The 25,194-nt window shown below is 36.2% G+C and overlaps 1 protein-coding gene across 2 annotated transcripts; it reads right to left on the bottom strand.

Annotated features, from left to right (window-relative positions):
• Positions 1-7,640: 7,640 nt before the first annotated feature.
• Positions 7,641-13,148, bottom strand: LOC113297488 (trihelix transcription factor GTL1-like). Of its 2 annotated transcripts, none has more exons than XM_026545972.1 (3): positions 11,981-13,148; positions 8,624-10,322; positions 7,641-8,498 (listed from the first exon to the last, which is right to left on the bottom strand). In XM_026545972.1, the coding sequence occupies exons 1-3, from the start codon at positions 12,364-12,366 to the stop codon at positions 8,487-8,489; spliced, it is 2,097 nt and encodes a 698-aa protein (XP_026401757.1). In that variant the 5' UTR covers positions 12,367-13,148; the 3' UTR covers positions 7,641-8,486. The 2 variants fall into 2 exon arrangements, with proteins under 2 accessions (XP_026401757.1, XP_026401756.1); XM_026545971.1 differs by having other exon boundaries at positions 8,112-8,502; positions 11,981-13,135.
• Positions 13,149-25,194: the final 12,046 nt, after the last annotated feature.

The raw sequence follows: 25,194 nt of genomic DNA, 5'->3' as shown, positions 1-25,194 counted from the left end.
GTTATAGTGGTGGACTATTAATACTTAGTAAGCTACGTCATGACTAAAACGGTATCAAAGGTGGCCTGATAGTGAAATCTCTACTGAAGAAACCAATTACACCACCACTCACTTGCAAGTCACTGCTACCATTCATTCAAAAAAAAATCAAAAATTTCAGAACAGTGATTATTATTTTCTTCAAAGGACCTCTTCAGCTTTTGTCCCCACACTCCCCTTATAGATCTCTCTCTATTCTGACAATTAAATGAGATTTAAATAGGAAGGGGAGACCACTTGCAACGATTACCCACCATGACTGAAACTGTTCCAATAGGAAAAAAAAAAAAAGGTTTACAAAATGCCAAGAGGAAAACTAAAAAGAAAAAAAAATGTTACTATCTGAGAAATCACAAAATGAGCTGAAACCGAAATTAAGCAAACAATCAGTGGAAAATTTTGAGTTCAAATGGTTATTTTTACTGAGAGGGAACATGGTTGAAACTTCATACATTAGAACGAAAAAAAAGATGCACCACCACCTAACTGATCAAGTCAAGTCCCGACCAGTATACACAGAAAGGGCGTGCTTTCGGTTTCTGTTATGGAATCAGCATTTTGATGTAGTCGCCAAACTTGTTCTTGTTTGGTCGACGAAGAACCCATTCATTTGTTGTAATGAAATCTTTAATTTTCATCAAAATGATTTAAATCACCTTCTTCTGATTGACTGGCTGTGTTTGGTAGCAATGGCCTCCTGAATGGCGCTAGAGGTCTGGTCTTTCAGTAATTCAATGTTTGCTTACTGCTGCACTGCTTTTGTAGGAAGAAAATGAAAAACAAAAGCTTATTTTCTGATCTCTATTCACTCTTAAACCAAAATCAGTATTCTTCTGTTTTTTTGTTTCTTCAAAAGATCCTCGCGTTTTTAGGGGCCACTCAAAAGGATTTAGGACCATCAATAAAACAAAAAAGGTCACCCAAAAGGAAAATGTAGCCAATCCTTATCTCGCGTAATTCGTAATGGCGAAATTACCCTTATATATTCGGATGATATGATAACATTGTTATCCTCCGAATTCAATCGGAAGCCAAAATATTACCCAGACTTCCGATTGTAGTCGGTGCAGTATTAGAATGATTTATGTTTCATTTTTTCCATTTCTTTTTCATTTTTGAGTTGTTAGAGTTATAGAGAAGAAGGTGAAGGAAAAAAGGGAAAACCCATTTTATCACTACAAAAATGGATGGATATGAAGAAGAAGGCGAGAATCATGGCGAAGAACAAAATGTTGAGGGTTCACGACCGTTTAGAGAAGACGATTTGGGGTATATGTTGAATGATCCAAACTTTTGTGGAGAGGAAAACCTAGACGACCCTTTCATGGAAGAAAATGGAGAATCGCCTGATATTGAAGCTAACGATGCATGTAAAACACAGGTATTGTGTTAAGAAACTCAAATACTCGATTTGCATGCGTTTGTGTGCTTTTGTAAACAAGAAAAACCGATTATTGCATGCATTGAATGCCATGAACTACCCAGATTTGGTAGATAATTTCTCGAATAAACTTACGAATATAACACACTGAGTACCAAATATGTATATTCGGTAGTTCCAAGATAGTAGTTTACTGCCGAATATGAGAAAAAACCCCAAACTGGTTTTCCAAAAAATCTACATTCGGTAGTTATGTAGAGTTATTTACCCCCGATTGGCCCCAAAAACGAATTCCTCAAAAAATTTCAAAACTCAGTATTCTTATCCTTTACAATCGGTAATATTTTAACATTATTTTGACTGCCGAATATAACAGTGGCCTCAAAATAAAATTTCCGAAAACTTGAAAATCAGATGTTTATCGATTAAACTTATCTCTCGGTTATTTATATTCGGCTGTTTTACTATATATTTTAGCTTCCGATTATATCATTTTTTGCACTCAGTAAACTGTGTACATTCATTTGCATAAAACGGGTGTTTTGTGTAACCGATAGGATTCTGAATATAGTATATTCGGCAGTTTGACTTATTTAGTAACCTCCGATTATTGTATAATAATTTGTTGCTTTCATATGCAGGCCGTTGAAGAGTTTGTTGATGATTTCTATTTGAGGACCTACACTTCCCTATACTATGCAAACGATTTGGTATACTCATTACTACTTCTTTTTTTATTTTCAAAATTTATATGTTAAATGGTTATGCTTATTAGATTTGTTTTGTTTTATGCACGTTTAGACATTTGGAAGTAAGAAGGAGGCAAAGGAATGGCTTATGAACAAGGCAAAAGATAACATGTGCGTGGTAGTTCAAAATAATCATGTTAGTGACACTCGATTTGAAATGATTTGTGAGCAAGGTGGGACGCGAAAGAGTCACGAGGGAAAGAATAGTAAGTACGTACGGAAGACGAATAGGAAATACCGAAGCAATACCAAGAAAATAGGATGCCCATTTAAGATTGTCTTCTATAAGCCCGATGGTATTAAAGGTAAAGAGTATAAAATGTATAAAGTTGATAACGGTTGTCACAACCATGATGATCCGTTGGATTTAATTGGACATGTAATGGTTTCCAAGTTAAAACCACATCAAATGCAGATGGTGAGGTCTATGCGGATCCAAAAAGCGAGTGCGATCTTAAGTAAAATAAAGGCGGACGATGGCCCAAAAATCAGAATTTGGGAAAAACTGATATTTTTCAAATTTTGAACTTGAAATAATCGGAAGTGAACTTAGTTACCAAAACTTCCGAATATGGGCTGTCTAACCTTCTATATTGGCCCTTGGAACCACCTAGAGCCATGGAATGGTTTGTTTTGAACTTGTAATATTCGGAGGATAATTTTTTTTGTAAAGTCCTGAATGTACGATGGCCCAAAAATCAGAATTTGGGAAAAACTGATACTTTTCAAATTTTAAACTTGAAATAATCGGAAGTTAACTTAGTTACCAAAACTTCCGAATATGGGCTGTCTAACCTTCTATATTGGCCCTTGGAACCACCTAGAGCCATGGCATGGTTTGTTTTGAACTTGTAATATTCGGAGGATAATTTTTTTTTGTAAAGTCCCGAATGTACGATGGCCCAAAAATCAGAATTTGGGAAAAAATGATACTTTTCAAATTTTGAACTTGAAATAATCGGAAGTTAACTTAGTTACCAAAACTTCCGAATATGGGCTGTCTAACCTTCTATATTGGCCCTTGGAACCACCTAGAGCCATGGCATGGTTTGTTTTGAACTTGTAATATTCGGAGGATAATTTTTTTTGTAAAGCCCCGAATGTACGATGGCCCAAAAATCAGAATTTGGGAAAAACTGATACTTTTCAAATTTTGAACTTGAAATAATCGGGAGTTAACTTAGTTACCAAAACTTCCGAATATGGGCTGTCTAACCTTCTATATTGGCCCTTGGAACCTCCTAGAGCCATGGCATGGTTTGTTTTGAACTTGTAATATTCGGAGGATAATTTCTTTTTGTAAAGTCCCGAATGTACAATGGCCCAAAAATCAGAATTTGGGAAAAACTGATACTTTTCAAATTTTGAACTTGAAATAATCGGAAGTTAACTTAGTTACCAAAATTTCCGAATGTACCACACAAATCATTGTCATTTGAACTTGTCTAACTTAGTTACCCAAACTTCCGAATGTACAACACAAATCATTGTCATTTATCTGCTCTTCTTTACTTTACGACCGTGACTACCTCCCAGTCCTGCACGACCACGGGTTTGAGCACCTTCAGTTGGAGCAGCTTCAGTTGGAGTAGCTTCAGTGCTCGATGAAGCTCGAGTTCTTTTACCCGTCTTTGATACTGCCACCTTGGGCGGATGCCTCTTCGTGACTTTCTCCCCAAACTGGACAGCATAATCTTCGTTATCCATATTATGAACTAGATCTCTAGCCTCTTTGATCTTCTCAGCTGGCATGGGATCTCCGCTCTTCAGGCATGCAGTTAACATTTTGGAAACACGCTTGAACCTATTCACCTGCTTTTTATACGTAATGACATGACATCAAACGGTAATTACCTAAGATTTATAGGAATAATATAAAATGAACAAAAATATAAGAACACGCACCAGTCTATCATAACCAGCTGGTTTGTCTTTGATGATACAATTATAACTTGAACCCGCCGCAGTAGTGTTGGATTTGATTTCACGGATAACCAAAGGATGTGATACCTTGTTATACCAACTCATATAGTCTGGAGAATTTTCATCACCTCGGGTGGTTCGTCTACCAGTGTCGATAATGAAGTCATTCCTCTTATCCCAGTTATCAAGAACAGTAGGTGGGCCTGTGTGAACAATCGTGATATTATCACCACTAGAAGAGCACAACTCCAACTCCAATTTGTAGTAATCCCCCATTTTCTCCACAGGTTGATGTTGTATATACCCGTGTTGTCGCATCACCCTAGAGGGGTTATACATCACATATCCTGTGGGGTGCCACAATGGTCCAAAATAAAGGGACAAGTCCGACCGACCATTTATATGCCCACTGGCTCGATCTTCCTTGTATGGATCAAAGCATATGTCTGAGGCTTTCAATTGGTCCAAAATATCCCTCATGCGAATCAACTGCTGCTCTTTTGTCCTAGAACGGTTGTCTTCAAATATATACTTTGTTCCTCTAGGAGTACCTTTGCACCACCCCGGGTTCTCTCCGGCCAACTTCAGGATAGGGAAGTGGTCATATATCCATGCCTATATACATAAGAAACCAAGTTTTAGTAAATAGATTGTGTATATTCGGTAGTAATTTCCAAACATTATTTCCGATTATATATAATCGGAAATAAAACTGAGTACCTATCCACCGAATAACCAACATTCGGAAAAAGAGATGGATCATTTCCTACCGAATATGCGTCATTTGGAGTTCAGTAACCTATAGTTTTTCTGGCCTGTATATTCGGTTCTAATATCAAAAGAATATTTCCGAATATATATAATCATAAACAAAAATAAGTACCTAGCCGCCGAATAACCAACATTCGGAAAAAGAGATGGATCATTTCCTACCGAATATGCGTCATTTGGAGTTATGAATATGCATCATATGTATTGTCTACTGAATAACTATAGAGTGAGTTATAGATTTAAAGAAAAAACCTGCAATAGAGCCACGTTCCCGGCAACTTGGCAGGTTCCTAGCCTCGAAGCCTTTCTCAACTCTTCCATCAAGAATGCTAGGCATGCCGTGCCCCAAGAATAGTCACCGACTTCATGGAGAGGATCCAAAAGTTGTATAAGGTTGGCGTCGATCCGGTTGCCAGAAGTATTGGGGAATATGACACATCCCAATACACAAAGGAGATATGCGGTGGCAGCGTGGTTCACTTGCTCATCAGTTAACGTTCCATTCTTTTCCTTCTCCAAGGTGCCTCGGAACATATTCATCAAAGCTGTAATGTTGATCTGTCTTGTTCTGTAACTTGCATGCCTCCTAAACTCTGTTGTTGTTGTCTCTTCATCCCAACCTAAGCACTTTTTAGTTAGAGCATAAAGTTGTGCCCAACTTAACTGCTTTGTGTAGTTAAACTTCACAGTTGTGCCTTGGTCGGGAAGGTTACGAATCTGCACAACATCATCCGGGGTAATCGTCATCTCCCCAAACGGCATATGGAAAGTATCGGTCTCAGGATACATTCTCTCCACGAACGCCGATATGGCCACACGATCATGTTCCAACAATGAATTCTCGGCGGCATTAGCTAACCCCGAGTTGGCAACAATTGACTTGAACCTTTCACATTCACCGGATAAAGGCCACGCAAGCATTTTTGTTGGTGCGGCGGTAGGTTTGAGTAGACGGACCGCATCTTGATGATCCTATTAAAGTACATAAAAAAATCCTTAATACAAATATTACGATATAACACATAGACAATACATTAATAAAAAATAGTAATTTTATTACCTCGGTTTCGTATATTTCTCTGGCCCATGAGTCTTTGTATCCAAATAGCAATTTTCCTCCATCCGCTGGTAGCCCAAGGATTGTGCCTACTGGAATACCCTTCTTCTTCAAGTGCTGAGGGACAAGATGTGATGCTTTCTTAGCAATATCCTTCTTTACACCATCTTTTCCTTTTTTGGCTTTTTGGGTACCACTTGGTTGTCCTTCTTCTTCTACTCTTGGCACTGGATCAACTGGTTCAACACTTGGTTATGCACTTTGTTGAGCGGCTTGTTCAACACTTGGTCGCACCCCTTGTTCACTGACTTGTTTTTCTACACTTTGTTCAACACTTGGTTGCACTCCTTGTTGACTGCTTTGTTCTTGTAAGCTTTGTTGAGCACTTGAATTATCTTTGGCACTCCTTTCCCTCCTAGCACTAGATGTCACTTTCTTCCTCCTTTCTCGACTTTGTCTAAACAACAAAGAAAGGAACAATATTTACAAACTATACAATCGGAAGACAAAGTATGGAAATATAACCCGAATGTACACATTCGGACGTAATAAGACACATACTGTTCCCGAATACAAAACAATCGAAAGCTAACTAAACATATTTACAAACGAATATGCATCAATTGGAGTTCAGAAGCTCTAAATTTTTCATCCTACACAATCGGAAGACAAAGTACACAACTATAACCCGAATGAACAAATTCGGAAGTAAGAAGACACATATTTTTCCCGAATGAAAAACAATCGGAATATAACTAAACATGTTTACAACCGAATATTCATCAACTGGAGTTCAGAAACTCTAAAATTTTATCCTACACAATCGGAGGTATAAAACATTATATTGTCTTCCGAATAAATACTGGCCCTAAAATGGGATTTTTTCCTATATCAGAAATTTTGAGATTTTTTCAATATATATATTCGGTAGTGAGTGTACTTCCGAATACTGTGTGTCTACTTAAATATATTCGGGAGCCAAAAAATTCATTAAACTACCGATTATTACCAGTTTGTATCCAGGAAGATATGGCCAACAATATTCGGCAGATAACCAACAAATATTTCTCCCGAATACTGTCGATGTTCTTGAGAAATGAAGAACACGACTACATTCGGAAGTAAATAAGCATGAATATCGCCCGAATCTGGATAAATAACCGAAAACCCTAGAAATTTTTTTTCTCGATTCGTCGAATTAAAGCGAAATAACCCCAAAAATGATAGATTCTTACCTAATTGGGCCATTTGAAGTTGACGAAGTGTTTGACTATCGGAATCGCCACCACCGACTACATTGTCGGGTACTTCTTCTTCGCGTTCTTCTTCATTTGCGGCAACAATTTCTTTATTTCTTGCTAAAATCTCAATCTTTGGATCGATACCCCGAGCAACATTTTTGGTTCTAGGTCTGTGGGTTTCATTTCCCTTATCCATTGTTTTATAAACGAATCGACGATGTTTTGATTTTACGATTCGCGGCGATGTTTCGGTTGAACGAGGGAAAGTTTTTTTTCTTCCACAATCGGAAGACAATATGAAACTGGAAGAAGAAGAGTTGAAATGAGTAGAATTTTTCTTGATTTGGTTTTTATACAGTTTTACCAGAAGGGCATTTATGTAACTTCAATATCATATAGGGTACCCCTTAACTAGAGTCTTTGGCTGGGTATAAATTGATGGCCCCTAAATCCTTTAGGGTGGCCCCTAAAAACGCGAGTCAAAAGATAACTGAAATTGATTCTTTATTATAATTCAACAACAAATTTTAATAATCAAAATAAAAATATCAAAAGGGATCGAAGCAACGTCTCTCTTCGCCGGTAGTGATAGTAGTAGCATCAGTAGTAGTTCATTATCCAAAATGATCAGTTCTTGTATTCCATCGTACTGCTTGATACTACGTACCTCTAGCTCCCTTCTACTAATGATAGTAACGAATAAATTAAACAAGGAACAGTAAAAGAAACAAGAAGATGATGAATTGAGGAAAAACATGAACAGAGATAAAGGGAGGAAATGTGGAATTTTTTTGCAAGTTATTTTTCGGGCTTTACTTCGATCCAATTCGAAGAGAAAGATAATATATCTACCTGATGATCAGAGCTAGCTCTAGCTTTTCATCTGGGTATGTGTTGTGGACACAATAGGTACATATGGTACATTGAGGAGGAGGAGGAGGAGGAGGAAATGGAAGAAAGGGTAGAATTCTATCCTTCAGGCATTTTATGGGGTTCCTCGGAAGAAGAATGTGGATGGGGTTGGGACTAGTAGTATCATTGAACCATTGCCAAGAATGTGCTTGCTGCTGTATTTGCTGCACCATTAGAGGATCCTGTATTTTGCCTGTTTTGAAACTCAATCTTATAATTCATCTTACTAGTATTTCTATCTTCATCTTCTATTTCTTCCGTGGTGTCTTCATCATCATCATCATCTAAATCATCCATTTCCTCATCATCTTCAATATTATCGCTGTCCTCTCCCGTCAGCTTACCATAGTTGCCCATTGTCATTGGTTGTGGTTGTTGGTGGTGATTGTTTTGTCTCTGTTCCATCAACTCCTTCACAATGTCTTCTGGCTTCAATGCAAAATAAGAATCACTAATCCACTTGCAGTCCCTCATCAATCATAATGTTGAGAACTTAAATTACGAAAATTAAACAAAAAAAAAGGGGATTATACTATCGAGCTATACTTACTTTCTTTGCTACTGATGCTGCACCTTCGACGTTGCTACCACCACCGCCATTGTTGTTGTTCTTTTCATAGGTTTCTGCTGCTGATTCATTAGCATTTGTTTGTGGAGGAGGTGGCGGTGGAGCCATGATTGCTTGCAAGGTTGTCGATGATTGATTTGGGTCCATTGAAGAAGAGGATGTATTAGAAGATTGATTCTGATCTATTGGTGATTCTTGCTTGGTTTGATTACTTCCACCATGCACTTTCTTCCGGTATAGAGCATCTAATTGATGAAAATAAGGACAAGTCTTAGCGTCTTCAGGCCGTTTCTTGTTACTCTCTTTAACCTTTTTGAAGTACTTGTTGATGTTCTCCCATTTCTCTTTGCATCTCTTTGCACTCCTGCTGTATCCCATCCTTCCCATCCCCGCAGAGATCTCTTCCCACAGTGGCCCCTTTGGTCCTGCTTCTTGATACCGTGATTCGAGTCCACTTCTGAGTTTAATAAGTGCAAGAACTTCTGTCTTCGGCCATCTTGATGATGCTGAGTCGAATCCACCGCTACCCATCTCTTGCGCGGGTGGATGTTGCTGCTCGGGAACTGCTATGATTACATGGTCTGCCGAGGTGGGTTGATGGTGGTGGGTGATTATGACCTCACTGCTCTGACTCTGAGGCGGTGGTTGCTGCTGTGGTTGATGTCGTACTATCTGGTGATGTTGATGTTGTTTTTGCTGCTTTGGCTGTGAAGGAGGAGGGGGAGGAGAAGGAGTCGGTGCTGTGGGAGGTGGAATAGATTGAGGTTGCGGTGTTGGTGTGGGTGGTGGTGCCTGAACTGGTGCTGGTGGTGTGGGGGCGGGGATAATTACAGGAGACGGTAATTGAATAGTTTGGCCAGTGATTTTCTGAAGGAAGGCGATGACAGCGGCATCTCTAGAAGCAGAGATTGCTCTCTCTTGAGCCATCATCTCGTGCTCTCGAGTAAGCCTAGCCATCTCTTGACGTTTCCAAGCTTCTTCCCTGATCATTCTGTCTTGTTCTCTTTTCTCAATTGTCTCAAGAAATCTCTGTTGCATAGCCTCTTGTTTTTCCATCACCTGTTTCATTAGTCCTTCAAAGAAATGCATCATCCTGTGACTCGTACTTCCACCAACACTTACACCGCCACTTCCACCTCTTTTTCTTTTGCGGGTATCAGTTGGATTAGAACTTGGACCACCACCTTCATCTAAATCCTCGTCTGAATCTGAATCTCCCGAAGAAGATGAAGTATTAGAAGAGAAACTAATTCCTGCGGCAACAGCGGCAGCGGCAGAAGAACCAGAAATCCCAGTTGTGGGTGGCTGTGGGGGTGGTGTTTGGTAATCTGATCTTGGTACTCCGATCTGGGCAGTAGGAATGGCGGCAGAATCCGAAGGAGGAGGTTGAATTCGCCCAGAAGTAGCAGAACCAACCATCCCGATTCCCATAGGAAGTGGACTCACACCTTGGTTTGTTGTTGTTGCGGAGGTGATGGGAAGAGGAGGAAGAGAGTGAGTTGGAGTGGCGGTGGTGGTGGTGGTGCCGTGGAGAGCTTCAAGTTGAGTGAAAAATCTGTAAGATTTGCCGTCTTGACGACCAGCACGGCCTTCTTTGGTACGCTTGTAGTATTTGTGGACGTTTTCGAACTTCTCTTTACATTTCTTGGCACTTCTGATAAACCCAAGCTCCGCTAGTTTCCTGAAAATGAATGTGAATACAGAGAAGGAAAAAAAAAATCAAGTTAAAAAAACAGAGCAGAACCACCAAAACTAGGGTTAATAAAGAGAGAAAGAGAGAGAAATAATAAATTATTTTTATTAATTACTTCAAAATTAGAAAGAAAAAGACATAAATTATTAAGTAACTCAAGTTAAAAATGAATGAGTAATTCAGAAAGCAAGATAAAGGAAAAAAGGAAGGGAAGAGATAAAGTTTAAGTATTTGCTTTTCATTTTCCCCTTCTCTCTCCACTAACTCTTAACAGCAACAACAAAACCTTCCAAACTTTTTCTTTTCAATAATCTAATCTCTCTTTTCCCCTGTTTAACTAGAAATATCCCCCAAAGCTTATCTATCATAACTCATCATGATTACATAGATCTACTTAATTATGATGATGCTAATTAATTAAATTAAGAAATTCAGTGGAAAAAGTAAAAGCCGTTGTTTTGTGTGAAAAAAATAAAATTATTTAAATTGCATGCATTTTAAGTAAGAATTTTGAATCGGATTATCACTTTTTATTTTCTTTTTGGGTAGAAATAAATGCTATCACTAAATTGGGGGATATGGTCAGGATCTGTATCCTGACCACTGTTTCCTAATTCATCACAGTAGATGAGCTTTGATTTAAAAAGAAAGATGCCCCCTAAAACAGACTAGACTCATCCCATTTCAGCAATTTGAGTTGTCCAGAGAAAAAGAAATCACAGAAGATAGATGAAAAGGAAAACCAACGACAGGAGCGAACTCAGCCTCTTACTGCTAACCGCTCGCCGAAAGGGATGAATATTAGCTGCAAGTTTTATTTTTAGTGCGTTTTTTGTGTATCTGAGATTCCGTAGTACGAAACCACCTCATCACCATCAGCGATTAAATCTTTCTAACTAGTTGAGGAATCTAACTGGGAAGAAGCAATTCTCTCCAATCAATTCATTCCTCTCTCTCTCTGTAAAGCTTATTATTTTCTTCTTCTCGCGGAAATAATGAGTGAGAGGAGCTGAAACCCAAGAAAAAATTAAAAAAAACAAAGATACCCTTTTCTTTTTTCATTTTTTTTCCCCTCACCTCTTCTCTCTCTCTCTCTCGTCCCAATTCTACACCTAGCCTGCATGACAGCAGTCTCTACCCACGTACAACCTGCTGCTGCGATAGATCCCGATGGAGTAATTTTCTGTTTTATTGGATTCAATTTAAGCTAGCAGCTACTTCTTCATAACACCGGTCACTGCTTGGTTTCCTATCTAACGCACTTGTATTCCTCATAGATCTGCTTATTATTTCATCATTACCTACTGTATCCGGCACCTCAAATCCCAAAATCTAAAATTAAAAGTAAGTCGAGAAGAGGAAGAGCAGTTGGACTCGTTCATATGTTAAGTTTTGGCCACATTATTTCAATTTTCTCCCGAGATGACATCCAGGTAGAACAGAAGAGGGAGAAGAGAATTATCGATTATATAGAAAGATGTGGGAGAAGGGATAAATTAATAATTAAGTCAAAAAGAAACAAGGCAAATGTATGAAATGCAAGTGATGATTCAACTAGTTTATTTATGTACCCGCATTGGAACTCACTGAAATACTTTGGAATTACGATGATGGGACAAAAGATTAGTGACAATTGTTGTTCATACCTTGAGACGTCTTCCCAGAGAGGGCCTTTAAGCGTGGCATCTCGGAAAGCGGCATCCATATCCGACCTAATTTTCAATAGAGCAATAGTTTCTTGACGTGGCCATCTATTACCTCCTCCACCTGCTGATCCTCTTTCAGTTTCTTCGCCGCCAAATCCATCCTCGTCTTGAAACCCACCTCCACCTGATCCAGGAGCACCTACCAATTCTTCAAAACTCCCTGATGCAGGTGGTCGACAACTGATTGGTGACGCTGCTTCTGCCGTTACCACTGTTGCATCCACACTCAATGATTTATGTTGCCTTTGTTGTTGCTGTAAGTGATGGTCTGCAGGATTATTACTCATCTCCGGTGACACCCCATATTGGGGTCCTCCTTGTTGCATACTAGATTATGATACTACTGATTATGATGAGCCAGTATTTTCCAATATGGAGAAGAGAAAGATGAAGAAGAAGAATTCCCTTAACCCCTTTCTCTCTATCTCTCTCCTATACCTTGAGCAGTATTGTATCTTTCTTCTTCTTCTGTATCCTTGAACCCTCCCCCCCCCCTTTTTTTTACCCAGTAGTATTATACTATACAGTACTAGTACTATGAGTAGAGGTAGAGTCTGAACAGATGATTTTTGAACACCCAATTGTATGTTCTATTAAGCTAATAATAATTTCCTGAAGTACTATTATTTCTCTCTCTAACTCACCCCCTTGCAATTGAGAAAAGGGAGGGAGAAAAGAGAGAAGTGGTCGGAGAAGAAGAGGAGGAATTAGAAAGATAGAAATTATGAATTTTGGAAGAAGAAGAAGATGGGGGTGGTGGATGATGGGTGAAAAAGATAGAAGACAGACAACTGGAAAGATGGATAGATAGAAATTAAAAAGAATAAAAATTTAAACAGAAATTAGAAGAAAAGAAAAGAAAAGAGAATTCTTATTTCCAACAAGGGAGTGCTGGCGGATAATTTCTTTTTTGATTTATTTTATGGGTAACAAATTTTGCGAAAAAAAGTAAAAAATAAAGAAAGAATAAAAGAGATCGGCGCTCAAATCTTAACATTAAAAAAATAAGTTAATAATTAACTGGTGAAACAAAGAACACAGATTATAAAACAGAAGTTAAGATGATGATGCAGATGATGAAGATGAGAGAGAAAGAGATTGACAGACAGAATGGGGAAAATGAATGAGTGAATGAATGAAATGATTAAAATATAAATTTACGAAATTAAAGTGGTGAGGAACGCTGCGTTGTCAGCAAGGCTTACTTTGCAGCGCTGCTGTTAAATTAAGCGAAAACGCGACAGATATGTCTCGTACTGTTGTATATCTCTCAAAATCGTAGAGTTGTATATCTCTCGGGATCTCTTTTCCATTAAGCGACACCCATCTAACCCATTATTATGGGATGGTAAATCTTTTATAATATAGGGAGATTATATTGTGCATTTCTCTATAGCATACTTGTAACATGTACACACCAGTATACCACTGTGAATGGTGTTGGCACAACAAAACACGACACACATCTGAGTCCGTTCTACTCTAAAAATTAAGTATACCGTGCTTTGAAAAGTATCCTTCTTGTGCCGGTCGGTACGTTTAATTTACGTTTTCCAAATTATGTATTTCAGGTATTAATCAACATTTTATGCAATATTATAAAAATTTATTCTCGAAAAAAAGTATATATCCCGGATTTTACATAATAATAATTACACCATTATATATTTTATTATAAAATGAGGGAAAAAAAAAGGTTGTTACACACATTGGGTCGGAGTGAAAATGAAATTATGAAATATGGTGTATTTTAGGCTCATAGCGTGCAGTGGATTGTGCCATGCTTTCTTACCGTGTTGTGTTGAGTCGTGTGTTATATTTGTGTTATCCTGTGACGTGTCTGTGACGCGTGTTGTGTCGTGCCATGTAATTATATGATGTGTAAGGTCGTGCATTGTGGCGCCTTTGTGGTATCATTTACGTGCTGGAATAACACACTATATACACTGAGCAATGTTTGCGCCAATAATAGTTAGATTTCGTATGATAACTAATTTATTTACTTACAAGTGTCTTCTTCTTCTTTTCTTTTTTTTTTTTGAAGAAAATGAAGCAAAAACCTCAATTTCATATATCTCATATAAAATTTACATCAATCAAATACAATCTAATTGAGCTGTGATAAAGGTACTTTCAGTTTCACTGGCACTAGTTTGATCTACAGTAACTGGAAGACGCTTATGGTTTCGTGATCTTAGTGTTGATCTTGTTGAGTCCCAATTGGTTTAGTTGGGACACCCCGTTGTGCGAAATTAAACTCTTTCGCATCAGTTCCAGTGATCTTGCAACGGGAGATTGACTGCAGTCTACAAGTGTTTATGGAATCTGTTTTCAGCTTCAGGTAACAGAGGACGCCTGAGTTTCGTTCATGAAAAGTCAGATGAATGTTTACACATACGCAGTCTACTAACAGTCATTCTGCAATACATTGGCAGTCGTTTTGCAGTATGTTAAGGACAGTACAGTCGGTTTACAGTCAATGTTTTATTGCTTGTTGTGGGGTTGGCATCAGCTGCACTCTTGTTGCAAAAACAACTTTAATTTCAGTCTTATGGCGGATATAGTGCTTGTACGGGAGGGAGGTATAATTTGTCTGTAGATTCAATCCTCGCCTATTGAGACCTAGTATTGGGTATGTTGTAACTTTGTTTTTTTTCTAATATAACCTTTTTCATTCAAAAAAAATAAAAATAAAATCTAATTGAAATACATGAAGAAATAGAAGTATTATGTATTCTAAGATACGACAAAAATATTAAATACACATTACGTTAAGGGAGTCGGTGATTTTTTATCTTTTTTTGAAGCATAAGAGTCGATAATGATTGTGGGACGGTGTGAAATTTCTGATTCCACGATTTGAATTTTCGTTCTTCAATGAAAACGTATTTTTTTCTTTCTGATGACTAGATGTTCCGGGAAGGAGTTATTTGCATAGTGCATCGAAATTGCAATCACATGCAGTAGCTATGGAATTTCATATGAATGCAAGCCTATGTCACGCGAGTGGTAATTGCCTTCGAATATATATTAGAAACGATTGAATTAATCAACGAAAACGCCACACAAAACTGAATAGTCACCAAAATAAGAATTATGTTTTATTCTAAATGATAACTATTGATATGTTTACAAATCTTAAATTTTGTCAAAATAAATATTACTAAGATCTTGGCAGAAAATTTAATTAAATAAATAATTAAACTTAAACTCAACAAGAAACTAAGAAATTGTTTTCTGATTTGAGAGAAAATGGAAACTAATAAGGGAAAAGAATAATTATTTAGAGCAAAATCATATAAAAATATATTTATCATAATTATTTTTTATTTGATGGATTTATGTTGACACAAGGTAATTACTGGTTAACATTCGTCCGAAGAGTAATATATTTATTTTATATTAAATATTAACTTTCTTTTTTTTGTCATTAAAGCTCTTCCAGAATGAAAATCGAATTTTTTCCGACTAGATGCTATGGAATTTACCCCAAAATTGAATTCCTAAAAATGAAATTCTTCCAACCAAACCAAGTGTTAATAATAGCTGACACTAACAACAAATTCAGAATTACGGGTGCTTGCGAGACGGTAATAATAGCTTGACACTAACAACAAAGTCATTGCTAATTTTGAACCCCGGCCAGGGCCACCTCTATGTCCAAGTCTCTAACAGTATTGATAAACTTCGAAGAAAAATGGAATTTCGTTGTAATTATATTTTGAGAATTTAAGTCATATTTTCTTTTGACATATTTTGTAGAATTAAAATTAAAATTAAAATTGTTTTATAGAAGTTCATCTGATGATAGTGACGGTGAATGATCACTAAACAGTGTTCCAACTTAATTATGTTAGTTGCATAATGAGAATTATCTATTGGCACCAAATTTTAATATACCAAATTAGGAAATCACAAGTCACACCTCATTAGGCTCATTAATCAATCAGATCTTAATTATTTAATACGAAAGACTATAATAATTGAAAGGAAGATGAAAAATAAAAATTAAACAAAAAAAATAGTAGTAAAGAGAAAGATAAAAAATGAAAAGAAGATCGAACAAGAGATAAAAAAGTAAGAGTACCAGCAGACAGTAACACAATGAAACAGCTGTAGTGTGGGCCCATGGTGGTAAGAGAGACATAAAAGTGGGTTGTGGAGAGGTGGTGGGGTGAGGGTTGGAACGTGCCTGGCGATTATCGCGGATCCCACCCCTACAAGCATTAAGCTTCTCCTCTCAACTGCCAGACTTCCCCCACCCAAGCCGGCATACCTGCCACGTGTTTTTATCTGTCAATTTTTCCTATGTTTTTTCGTCATGTTCTCTGATTACTGATTAGTACTTATTAATTTACGTTTACTCGTTTTCTTTCTAATTATGATATTTACCACCCATGAATCACCGTTAATTAGCCGATGGAGTCGGGAAGCCTATGGAATAAAATTTGTCGACGGAATGTGGAACGCTCATGGTAGAGATGATTAGGGCCTGTTTGGTACAGTTTTGAAAAACAGTTTTCAAAAATAGTTTTCCACTGTTTTAAAAACATACCATTTTTTCCTTGTTTTCATTTTCTAAAAATTGTTTGGTAAACTGTTTTTGAAAACAAGGAAAACCAACTAAATCGGATCAAATGTAAAGATTCGTCTAAGAGATAGTGATATTAGCCATGACTCACTTGCAGTCATTCCCCATCTCTTACTTTGTTCTGAAAAGAAGAAAAGAATAAAGAAAAGAAAAAAAGAGAAAACACAGAAAACAATAATTTTTTGTTTTCATTTTTTTGTTTTTAAAAACAGAAAACAGATAGAAAACATTTTCTGAAAATGTCCTTACCAAACGCGTTTTCTCATGTTTTCTGTTTTCTCTGTTTTTAAAAACAGAAAACTGTTTTTGAAAACTATACCAAACATGACCTTAATCTTTTAGCGAGTCCTGGACTCATAGATGAAAAGAAGTGCGCTAATGCCGGTGACACCCGATGTGAAATTACCAAGGATTACGCACTCACCATGACCACACAATGAAAATGAATCCTAAACGGTTATATTCACACTATTTTTATAGCAAATATGACAGTTTGAAAATGCATGATCATTGTATCCTCGTTACACGAATACTTCTCTCTTTTTGGTTAATATTTAATACCGCTAGTTTTGATTTTATTTTATTTTTTTGAAACCTATTATAGGTTTCTAAACATTGGGTTTTGAAGCTGATAAGATGACAAAATCGTGTTATGAAATAGTAATCAACAAAATCCCATATCCACCTATTTTTTATAGTGGCTAAATTATCCTCAATGAATTATAAAATTAAATTTATTACCTTCTCTTTCTCTTTTCATTCATAAATTATGACGAAGATGATGATTATAATTTCATCATGATGATGATCATATACAAAATACTAAATCTATTATATCCTCCTTCTCTTTTCATTCATAAATCATGATGGAGATGAGATCATAAAAATACCCTATTATTCTTCTTTCTCTCTTCTTATTCTCCTTCGCGATAAAGAAGACGATCACAAAAAGAAATAACTAAGAAAACCCGTCACTTATTTTTGCTTTTGAAAACCCCCAACTTTGAACGATAAGCTAACCTACGGTTGGGAAGTATGATTTTTTTAAACCGTAGAATTTTTGAACCCAGAATATACGGTTTGGAGTTCTTAACTCCAAACCGTAGATGACATACGGTTGGGCTTCCCAACCGTAGACAGTGCGTACGGATTGGTTTCCCAACCGTAGACAGTTCTGAAACTATTTTTTCAAAAACCTAATTCGATCGATTCCGCCCATCCATGCATTAAAACTAATGAAATAAGATGGGTTTTTTTATTTTTACCTTATTAAAGTCATTGTGGGTGGATTAAGTGGTGTTAACCGATAATGAATTATTTTGAGAATTGATGATTAATCGAAGAAATGGGCGATGAAGGTGATGCGGAAGAAGAAAATGGAAGAGTTAAAAGGAGAGGAATGAAACAAATTAGTTTTAGGTTTCAATATTCAATAGGTTAAGGGTATTTTAGTATTTTTCTTATGATTTGGGTCCCCTTATCTTTATTGTAGGATATTTGAATCCTTAGGAACCCTCAAAACTCTTTTCTTGGAGCCCCTATAATAGGTTTTTTTTTTCCTCTCTCTCCTCTCTCTCACTCCTTCTTCTTCTCCAACAAAACCATCAAAAACAACCCTTCTCTGCTCAGATCTAATCCATTTTTTTGGATTAGATCTGAGCAGATTTCTTAATTATTCATTGCTTTCTAGGTTAGTTAGTAGATTAATTTAGTTTTTTATTATGTTTTCTGCTTATATACACCATTTTGGTGGTTTTATCTACTCTTATGAGGTTTATCTTCGCTTTAATGGCGATTTTGGGTTATTGGGTTGGGATCTAAGATCAATAGTGATGCTCTCCAACGACGAAATCTCCATCTTTGTTGTTTCCGGCGACGAACTCTTCATCGGAATCTTCATCATCAGCTTATCCGGCGACGAAATCTTCATCCATGGTCTTTTTGACGGCAGAAGCTTCATCACTATTTACAATAGATTTGAGCAAATCACTCCTACTTTTGGAGCATTTATTTTTAAAGAAGAAAAACAAACAAAATGGTTGGAATTTAATTCCTAAAAAACCCATTTTTCTTCCGATTTAATCGGATCTTATTCATACTTGTATTTGTCTTACTCCGGTAATCCTTCTCTTTCTCTTGTTGGATTTCTCGGTATTGTACTCTTACCGTATGTTTTTGTTACTTTGTATTCTCTTATTTTCGATCTTAAACTCATTGTAACCAAATCCCATTAATGAAAAGGTTCCTTGTTTATCAAAAAAAAAAAAAAAAGTTTTGGTCTTTGTTTGGTGCCAATGACAGCTATGAGCTATTACTCTTTCACATGTTTTACTTTACAACCCACAATTAAGGGATATTCTCGCAATTTGGGGAATACTTGCGGTTATGTGGAGCTGGATTTTAGTTAAGAATGTGTCTTTTTCGAGATGAAAATCCTAAATCATTTTCTTTGATATCCCCCTCAAAACCTAAATAATTCTTTTAACACTATATCGTTGCAATTACAGTTTTTCTTACCAATCAAAGATCTTTAATAATACCACGAAATCAAACACTTTCGGTACCAATCAACGCCGTCATCAACCCAAACACCTAGCAAAATTGTAAAATCTCTAATAAGTATATAGAATTGTGTAATGGATCGCAAAATCGTGAGTCTAATTTCGATGTGGTTTCTCCAATGAGCGAAGAAGTTGCTCGCGGGAGAAGATTTTATTTTCTCAGGAGAACAAGAAGAAAAGAAAGAAAAAAAATTCTTTGTTTTCTCCAGCAACTCTCTCCTTCTAATTCTGGTGTTTGAGTATAAATATTTTCTGAATGCAATACCTACTGTTATAGTCGGTATTGTTTTGTTGATGAAACCAATACCGACTGTGTTAGTCGGCACTGATATTATTTTGAAACCAATACCAACAGTCGGCATTTATATCAGTTTGGTATATATGTTGTTGTGATTCTAGGATTTATTTAAGAGAATTTTAAATATAATTACTATGGGTACTGTAAATTTGTGTACAGAAAGTCCATGATTTATAATGAGTCCAGGTATTTCATTTTCTCATAATCTTTATCAAAATGATGTTCTTCAAATCGAATCTCCTCATCATCAACAACAGAATCATCAACATCTTTGATCTGATAATTCTTTACATTTAGAACTTAATTTTGATTTCTCTGAAGTTTAATCTTAACACACTTGGGGGATACTTAAGGATAATTAAGCCATTATAAAAAAAACATTTGGATAATGGGTTTTTCAAATTACTTCATAATGTTTTTTTTTTTAGTATCTCCCAATTGTACCTTCTTAATTTACCCCCTCTCACACTTTTATTTATTTTATTTATTTTTTATTTTATTTTTATTTTTTTACTAAACCACCAAATACCATTCATTCACAGAACTTGAGAGATTACAAGTGGGATAAAACATTCCTTACAAATCAAAATACAACAAGTGATACTAACTAATAATCCGAGAAGAGAAAGATCGGAGAACCGTAAAAGCATCAACATTGTGTATTCGAAAGAGAGGAAAAAATGATGGTTTTTGGAGTACTATCCAACCATTTTGATATGATTTCTTCCTGAAGAAGATGTGCTCCCATGAGTAGAGAGTAATTTTCCCAAATTTTTAATGAAGACGCCATTATCGGAGCACCTTGATCTTGTTGTTCTTCACAGAGACCCAAAGTTTGCCAGAGAAAAACGCCATTCTTCAAAATCCCACTTGAACCAAACCAGAAACAGTGAATAAACACCATAAAGGTGCAGTCAATAAACACCATAAAGGTGCAGAAAGAATTGTGAAAACACACAATAAGAAGTCGATAATCAACAACTAAGAAGCCGTTAATACGGAAGAACAGGGAAGAACAAAAGCTAAACCCTAGAATCAATAAACTACTCTAAAAACAGGCAAGCGAAATTAAAAACTTAAAACAAGCCTAGATCTATAACGAGAAAGCAAAGAGGAGCTTAGATCTACTCCGTGGAAACGTCGGATATCAACTGTTTAACTCGTCGGAAATCGCCCTAGAGGAGAGAAAGTTTTGAGGAGGATGGATGGATAATGTCTTTACTAATGTGTAGAGAATGAAGATCCTCACACTTTTATTGATTATTATGTGTTTTTTTTTTGTTTTTTTTTTCCTGAAGCAGCTATCCCGTTGCTTGCTTGCTTGCTACTCTTTGTCCAGGATATATAGGCAGAGAAGAGATTTTTGTTTGTCCAACTCGATAGGGGGAATTCTAATTTCTAGGTGAATTTTTCATATATACGCATATTTATGATACATATATATTGTTAGAGCATTGCTCGGTCGAACTCGCATGTGTTGCTATCTCAAGCATGTTTGTCAATGTTAGTGATCAAAACTATAAGTCTTGATTTCTAATCTACTTATAGCTAAGTCTCAGACTAGGATAAAAAGTGTAGTTGAGCTCAAAACTCCATGGCGATCATCATACAAAGACGAAGAACTACTCAAGGAACTGGTGGAACTTCATCGACTAAAAGGTATGTGGAGACTTGAACTTATCTATCACTCAAAAGTCTATTTACTCCATCCCCTATCTTGAGACAAAAGTCGTTTTCTATATAGACTTTGATTATACACATTTGTTATTTCGAGCGGAGTTTATCTCACTTATCTATTTCTCGAAATATGTGTTGGTAAGCTTTCGCTTTGTCCAAGTTCATCTTTACTAGTGACGAAACTCATGTTAAGTTTCAATCACTTGAAAATGGCTTTGACGAAAAATGGTTTGTGAACAACAACTATATAACGTCCTCTAAGAATGTTTCAATGATTGAAATGAGAGTTTAGATTATATAACCATGGTTGGATATAAGCATTGTGTGGTAACTCATATATATAAGTCCTTATTCCTTGAACCAAAGTATGCGTACTTTGCTGCTCAGGAAAACCGGAACTAGAGTCCGCGTACCCAGTCCGCGTACTGTCGGAGGTTCTCATCCCGAGAATTTCTGCTGGAGTTTGTGAATTGAAAACAAACTTATTCCGGGTACTTAAGTCCGCGTACTTAAGTTGGTTATTTTCTAAAAACGATTATTCGTGAACTTAAACTTATATAAACTAAGGAATGCAAGTTTGCAAACCGTGGCTATAAAGTTCATGAATCGATTCGAATGGATCAAATCGTTTTTGTTTCAATTGTGTCTATTATAAAGATCTAAGCAATTGAACAACTCTCTAACTAGTTCATTTGAGTCATTTGAACTAGTTGTGGTAAAGAAGAATATGGTTGATATGAAAGTGCTCATGTGGCTAACCATTTGGTTAACTATTGTTGAACCAACTAGATGTACATGTTTGGGTACGGTTACACAAATCAAGATAACGTGCATTTCATTTATGTGTAACAAGCTAAGTTTCAATATAACGGTTGAAAGATATTAGCTTGAATCTAATCAGGTTTTCATCTAACGGTGAACATTGAATGCTTTGTTACTAAGCTAACATTGATTGCAAACCCTGATTTAAAAGACTATATAAGGGAGAACTCTAGCAGCTGGGAAACCTAATTCCCACACCTCCTGTGTGATACTAGTTGTATTAGCTAGAGTCGATCCTCTTTAACCTTAGGTTTCTGCCGAGACCCTGGTGGTTAACGACTTGAAGACTTCATTCGTATTGTGAAGCCAGACCCATACTACTTTTCTTGTAGTTGTGTGATCTGATCTTGCTGTTTCTATCGTACTAAGTACAATCGTAAGATTGGATTGAGATTGATTTCTCCGATAGGCAGGATACAAAAGAAGTCACAAACATCTTTGTCTCATCGTTTGTGATTCCGCAATATCTTCTTTCGCTAGTCGATTAAGATTATTGTGAGGTGATTGATAATTATAGGATATTCTTTGAGAATATAAGTCCAGGTTATCAATTGGTTCCTGTTCACCTTGATTTATCAAAAGACGGAATAAAAACTCGTAGGTATTTCTGTGGGGAGACAGATTTATCTATTACCGTAGACTTTTCTGTGTGATACAAATTTATTTATTAAAATCTTCGACTTTGGGTCGTAGAAACTCTTTATTGTGGGTGAGATCAGCTAAGGGAATCAAGTGCGTAGTATCCTGCTGGGATCAGAGACGTAAGGAGCGCAACTGTACCTTGGATCAATGTGAGATTGATTGGGGTTCAACTACAGTCCAGAACGAAGTTAGTTTGTAGTAGGCTAGTGTCTGTAGCGGCTTAATACAGTGTGTGTTCAATCTGGACTAGGTCCCGGGGGTTTTCTGCATTTGCGGTTTCCTCGTTAACAAAACTTTTGGTGTCTGTGTTATTTCTTTTCCGCATTATATTTTGTTATATAATTGAAATATCACAGGTTGTGCGTTAAATCGATCAATTGGGAAATCCAACCTTTGGTTGTTGATTGAAATTGATTGATCCTTGAACATTGGTCTTTGGTACCGTTCAAGTGATTTCTCTTGTATTCTATTAGACGCGCAGATTTCTATTTGCTCGAGTAAAGTATTGAATCGATAAAGAGAGATATAACTCTTTGATATACTTTTATTAAGATTGAGTCTGACTGTCTAGTTGATTCTCTTAAAAGTATATTAGAGTTAGTCCATACAGATTGCTAATCAAAATATTGGGTGTGGTTGTTAGACCCCCGCTTTTTCATATATCCCCACAATTCACTTAATGTTTCTAGTATTGGGAGTATAACAAAGGGTAAAACAAGAAATGAGATTAAATTTTATAAAACCTAGAATTTTTTTTAATCTAAGATAGGTGAGTTTTCCGCTTATATAATTTGGACGGAGGAAGTAGTTTTCTCGTACATGTATTTTCCAAATTACGACGGCATCCGTAAACAATAATATTTCAACAATTTGATATGTGATTAATAATAATAGTTGGGTTTGTATAATCCTTCCGCATAAGCTTCAAAAAAAAAAGGAATTTTATGTGTATTACAATGGTTTAATGAGAGTGGATATCTGACATAATATGGATTCATCTTGATCTTAAATAGCATAATATCACTTTTTTCTCAAGCATAATATAATTTTTGTATATGCATTGGCTTATCGAATATACTGACACAATTTTTTTCGTAAACATGGCTTATTTTGAAGATTGATGTGAGCTTCGCGTTAATTTTTGAACACTAGTGATGTACAGTATAACTTCTTCAGAATAAGACTCGTTAAAATAATAGCCTCTCTAAAATAATAAAATCCTCTAATCCCATCTAGGATTAAACAGGTTTGATTTCTTCTCACTAAAAAAATAATCTGTCTAAAATAATAGTTTTTCATGGTCCCAAAATTTTAAAGAAGTTTTATTGTATTTAGTAAAAATAAAACCATCACAACTTATATGATCAAGAGAAAGAGGAGCTATTAAAGAGTGTTCAATTGACTCTCAAAAATCAATACATTTGACGTTATCTCGATCGAGGTTGTGCTCTCCAATTGATCACAATACATTGTGGGATAAAAAAAAAAAGTAATTTGTGAGGTTGCAAAATTGATTTATATGCATTTTTTTGTTCATAGAAAATCTTGACGGTTGATCCTATTAGGGAAGTTCCTATGGAACATACCAAATGAAAGTTTTTATTCAACCAGGTGGATAGGCAAAGTGGAATTTCCACTATGGTAAAAGTGTTTGGCGGCTTATCAAGAGGCACGCTTTCTAGGTAAAGTTGTTGGCGGTTTTGGGAAATCAGCACTGATTAAAATAAATCGATGGCGGATGATTGTAAGCCGCAGGCGGTCGTAGTAAAGCCGTCAACGACTACTTTGTTACGGTAAAAAGTAGTTACTTTTTTACCACTATAAATTACCCCAACTTTCAAACACTTCACTCACACCAAAATTCACTTCTCTTAAATTTTTTCCACTAAATCTCTTCTGATTTTTACTCTAGTGTTTTACATTTATTAAGTGAAATTCTCAAAAAGCTATTACACTTTTTTGTGATGCCAAACGTGAAGTTGTTGTTTCTAAGATATGTGGTAGTTTTAAAAGGATTGAAAATAATAAAAGGCAAGTGCAAGTTTTAGAAGTTAATCCAACAAAATGTTCTGTTAAAAGGCGAAGAAAAGCTCCAGTTTTGAAAGTGAACAACCGATTTACAAAAACAAAGGAGAAACAGTTCACGAGTGCGTCGAATGGAAGATACGTCAAATAAAGAAAACTAGGAGGCCAATGATTGTACTAAATTTTTATTGAAGTCATTATTTAAGTTCTTATTGTTGTCTAGGTTTATATCCTGCAAAAGAAGTGGCAGTAATATTAACCAATGAAAATATTTAAACCTTAATTTAGACTTCGATTTTATATTAATCGATACTTATTACATTAGCAAATTAGAATTGAGCCATCTCTAAGGATGTTGAAACAACCTTCATAAAGAAAAGGTTTGTCGTGAGTTTCCTGCCAATTATTTAGAGCTATTCCGATCACTTCAGCTTCAGTTACACCGTTAATTTTTCTAGATCAATTTTCCTTATCTTAGCAAGAAATGGTGTGACTGCATGCTTAACTTTTTGAAAACGAGCTGACAGTCCATGAGCAT

Source organism: Papaver somniferum, chromosome 7, assembly GCF_003573695.1.
Source record: "Papaver somniferum cultivar HN1 chromosome 7, ASM357369v1, whole genome shotgun sequence".
Taxonomy (NCBI): domain Eukaryota; kingdom Viridiplantae; phylum Streptophyta; class Magnoliopsida; order Ranunculales; family Papaveraceae; genus Papaver; species Papaver somniferum.
Note: the sequence above shows the minus strand (reverse complement) of the source record. Positions and strands in the feature narration are given on the sequence as shown.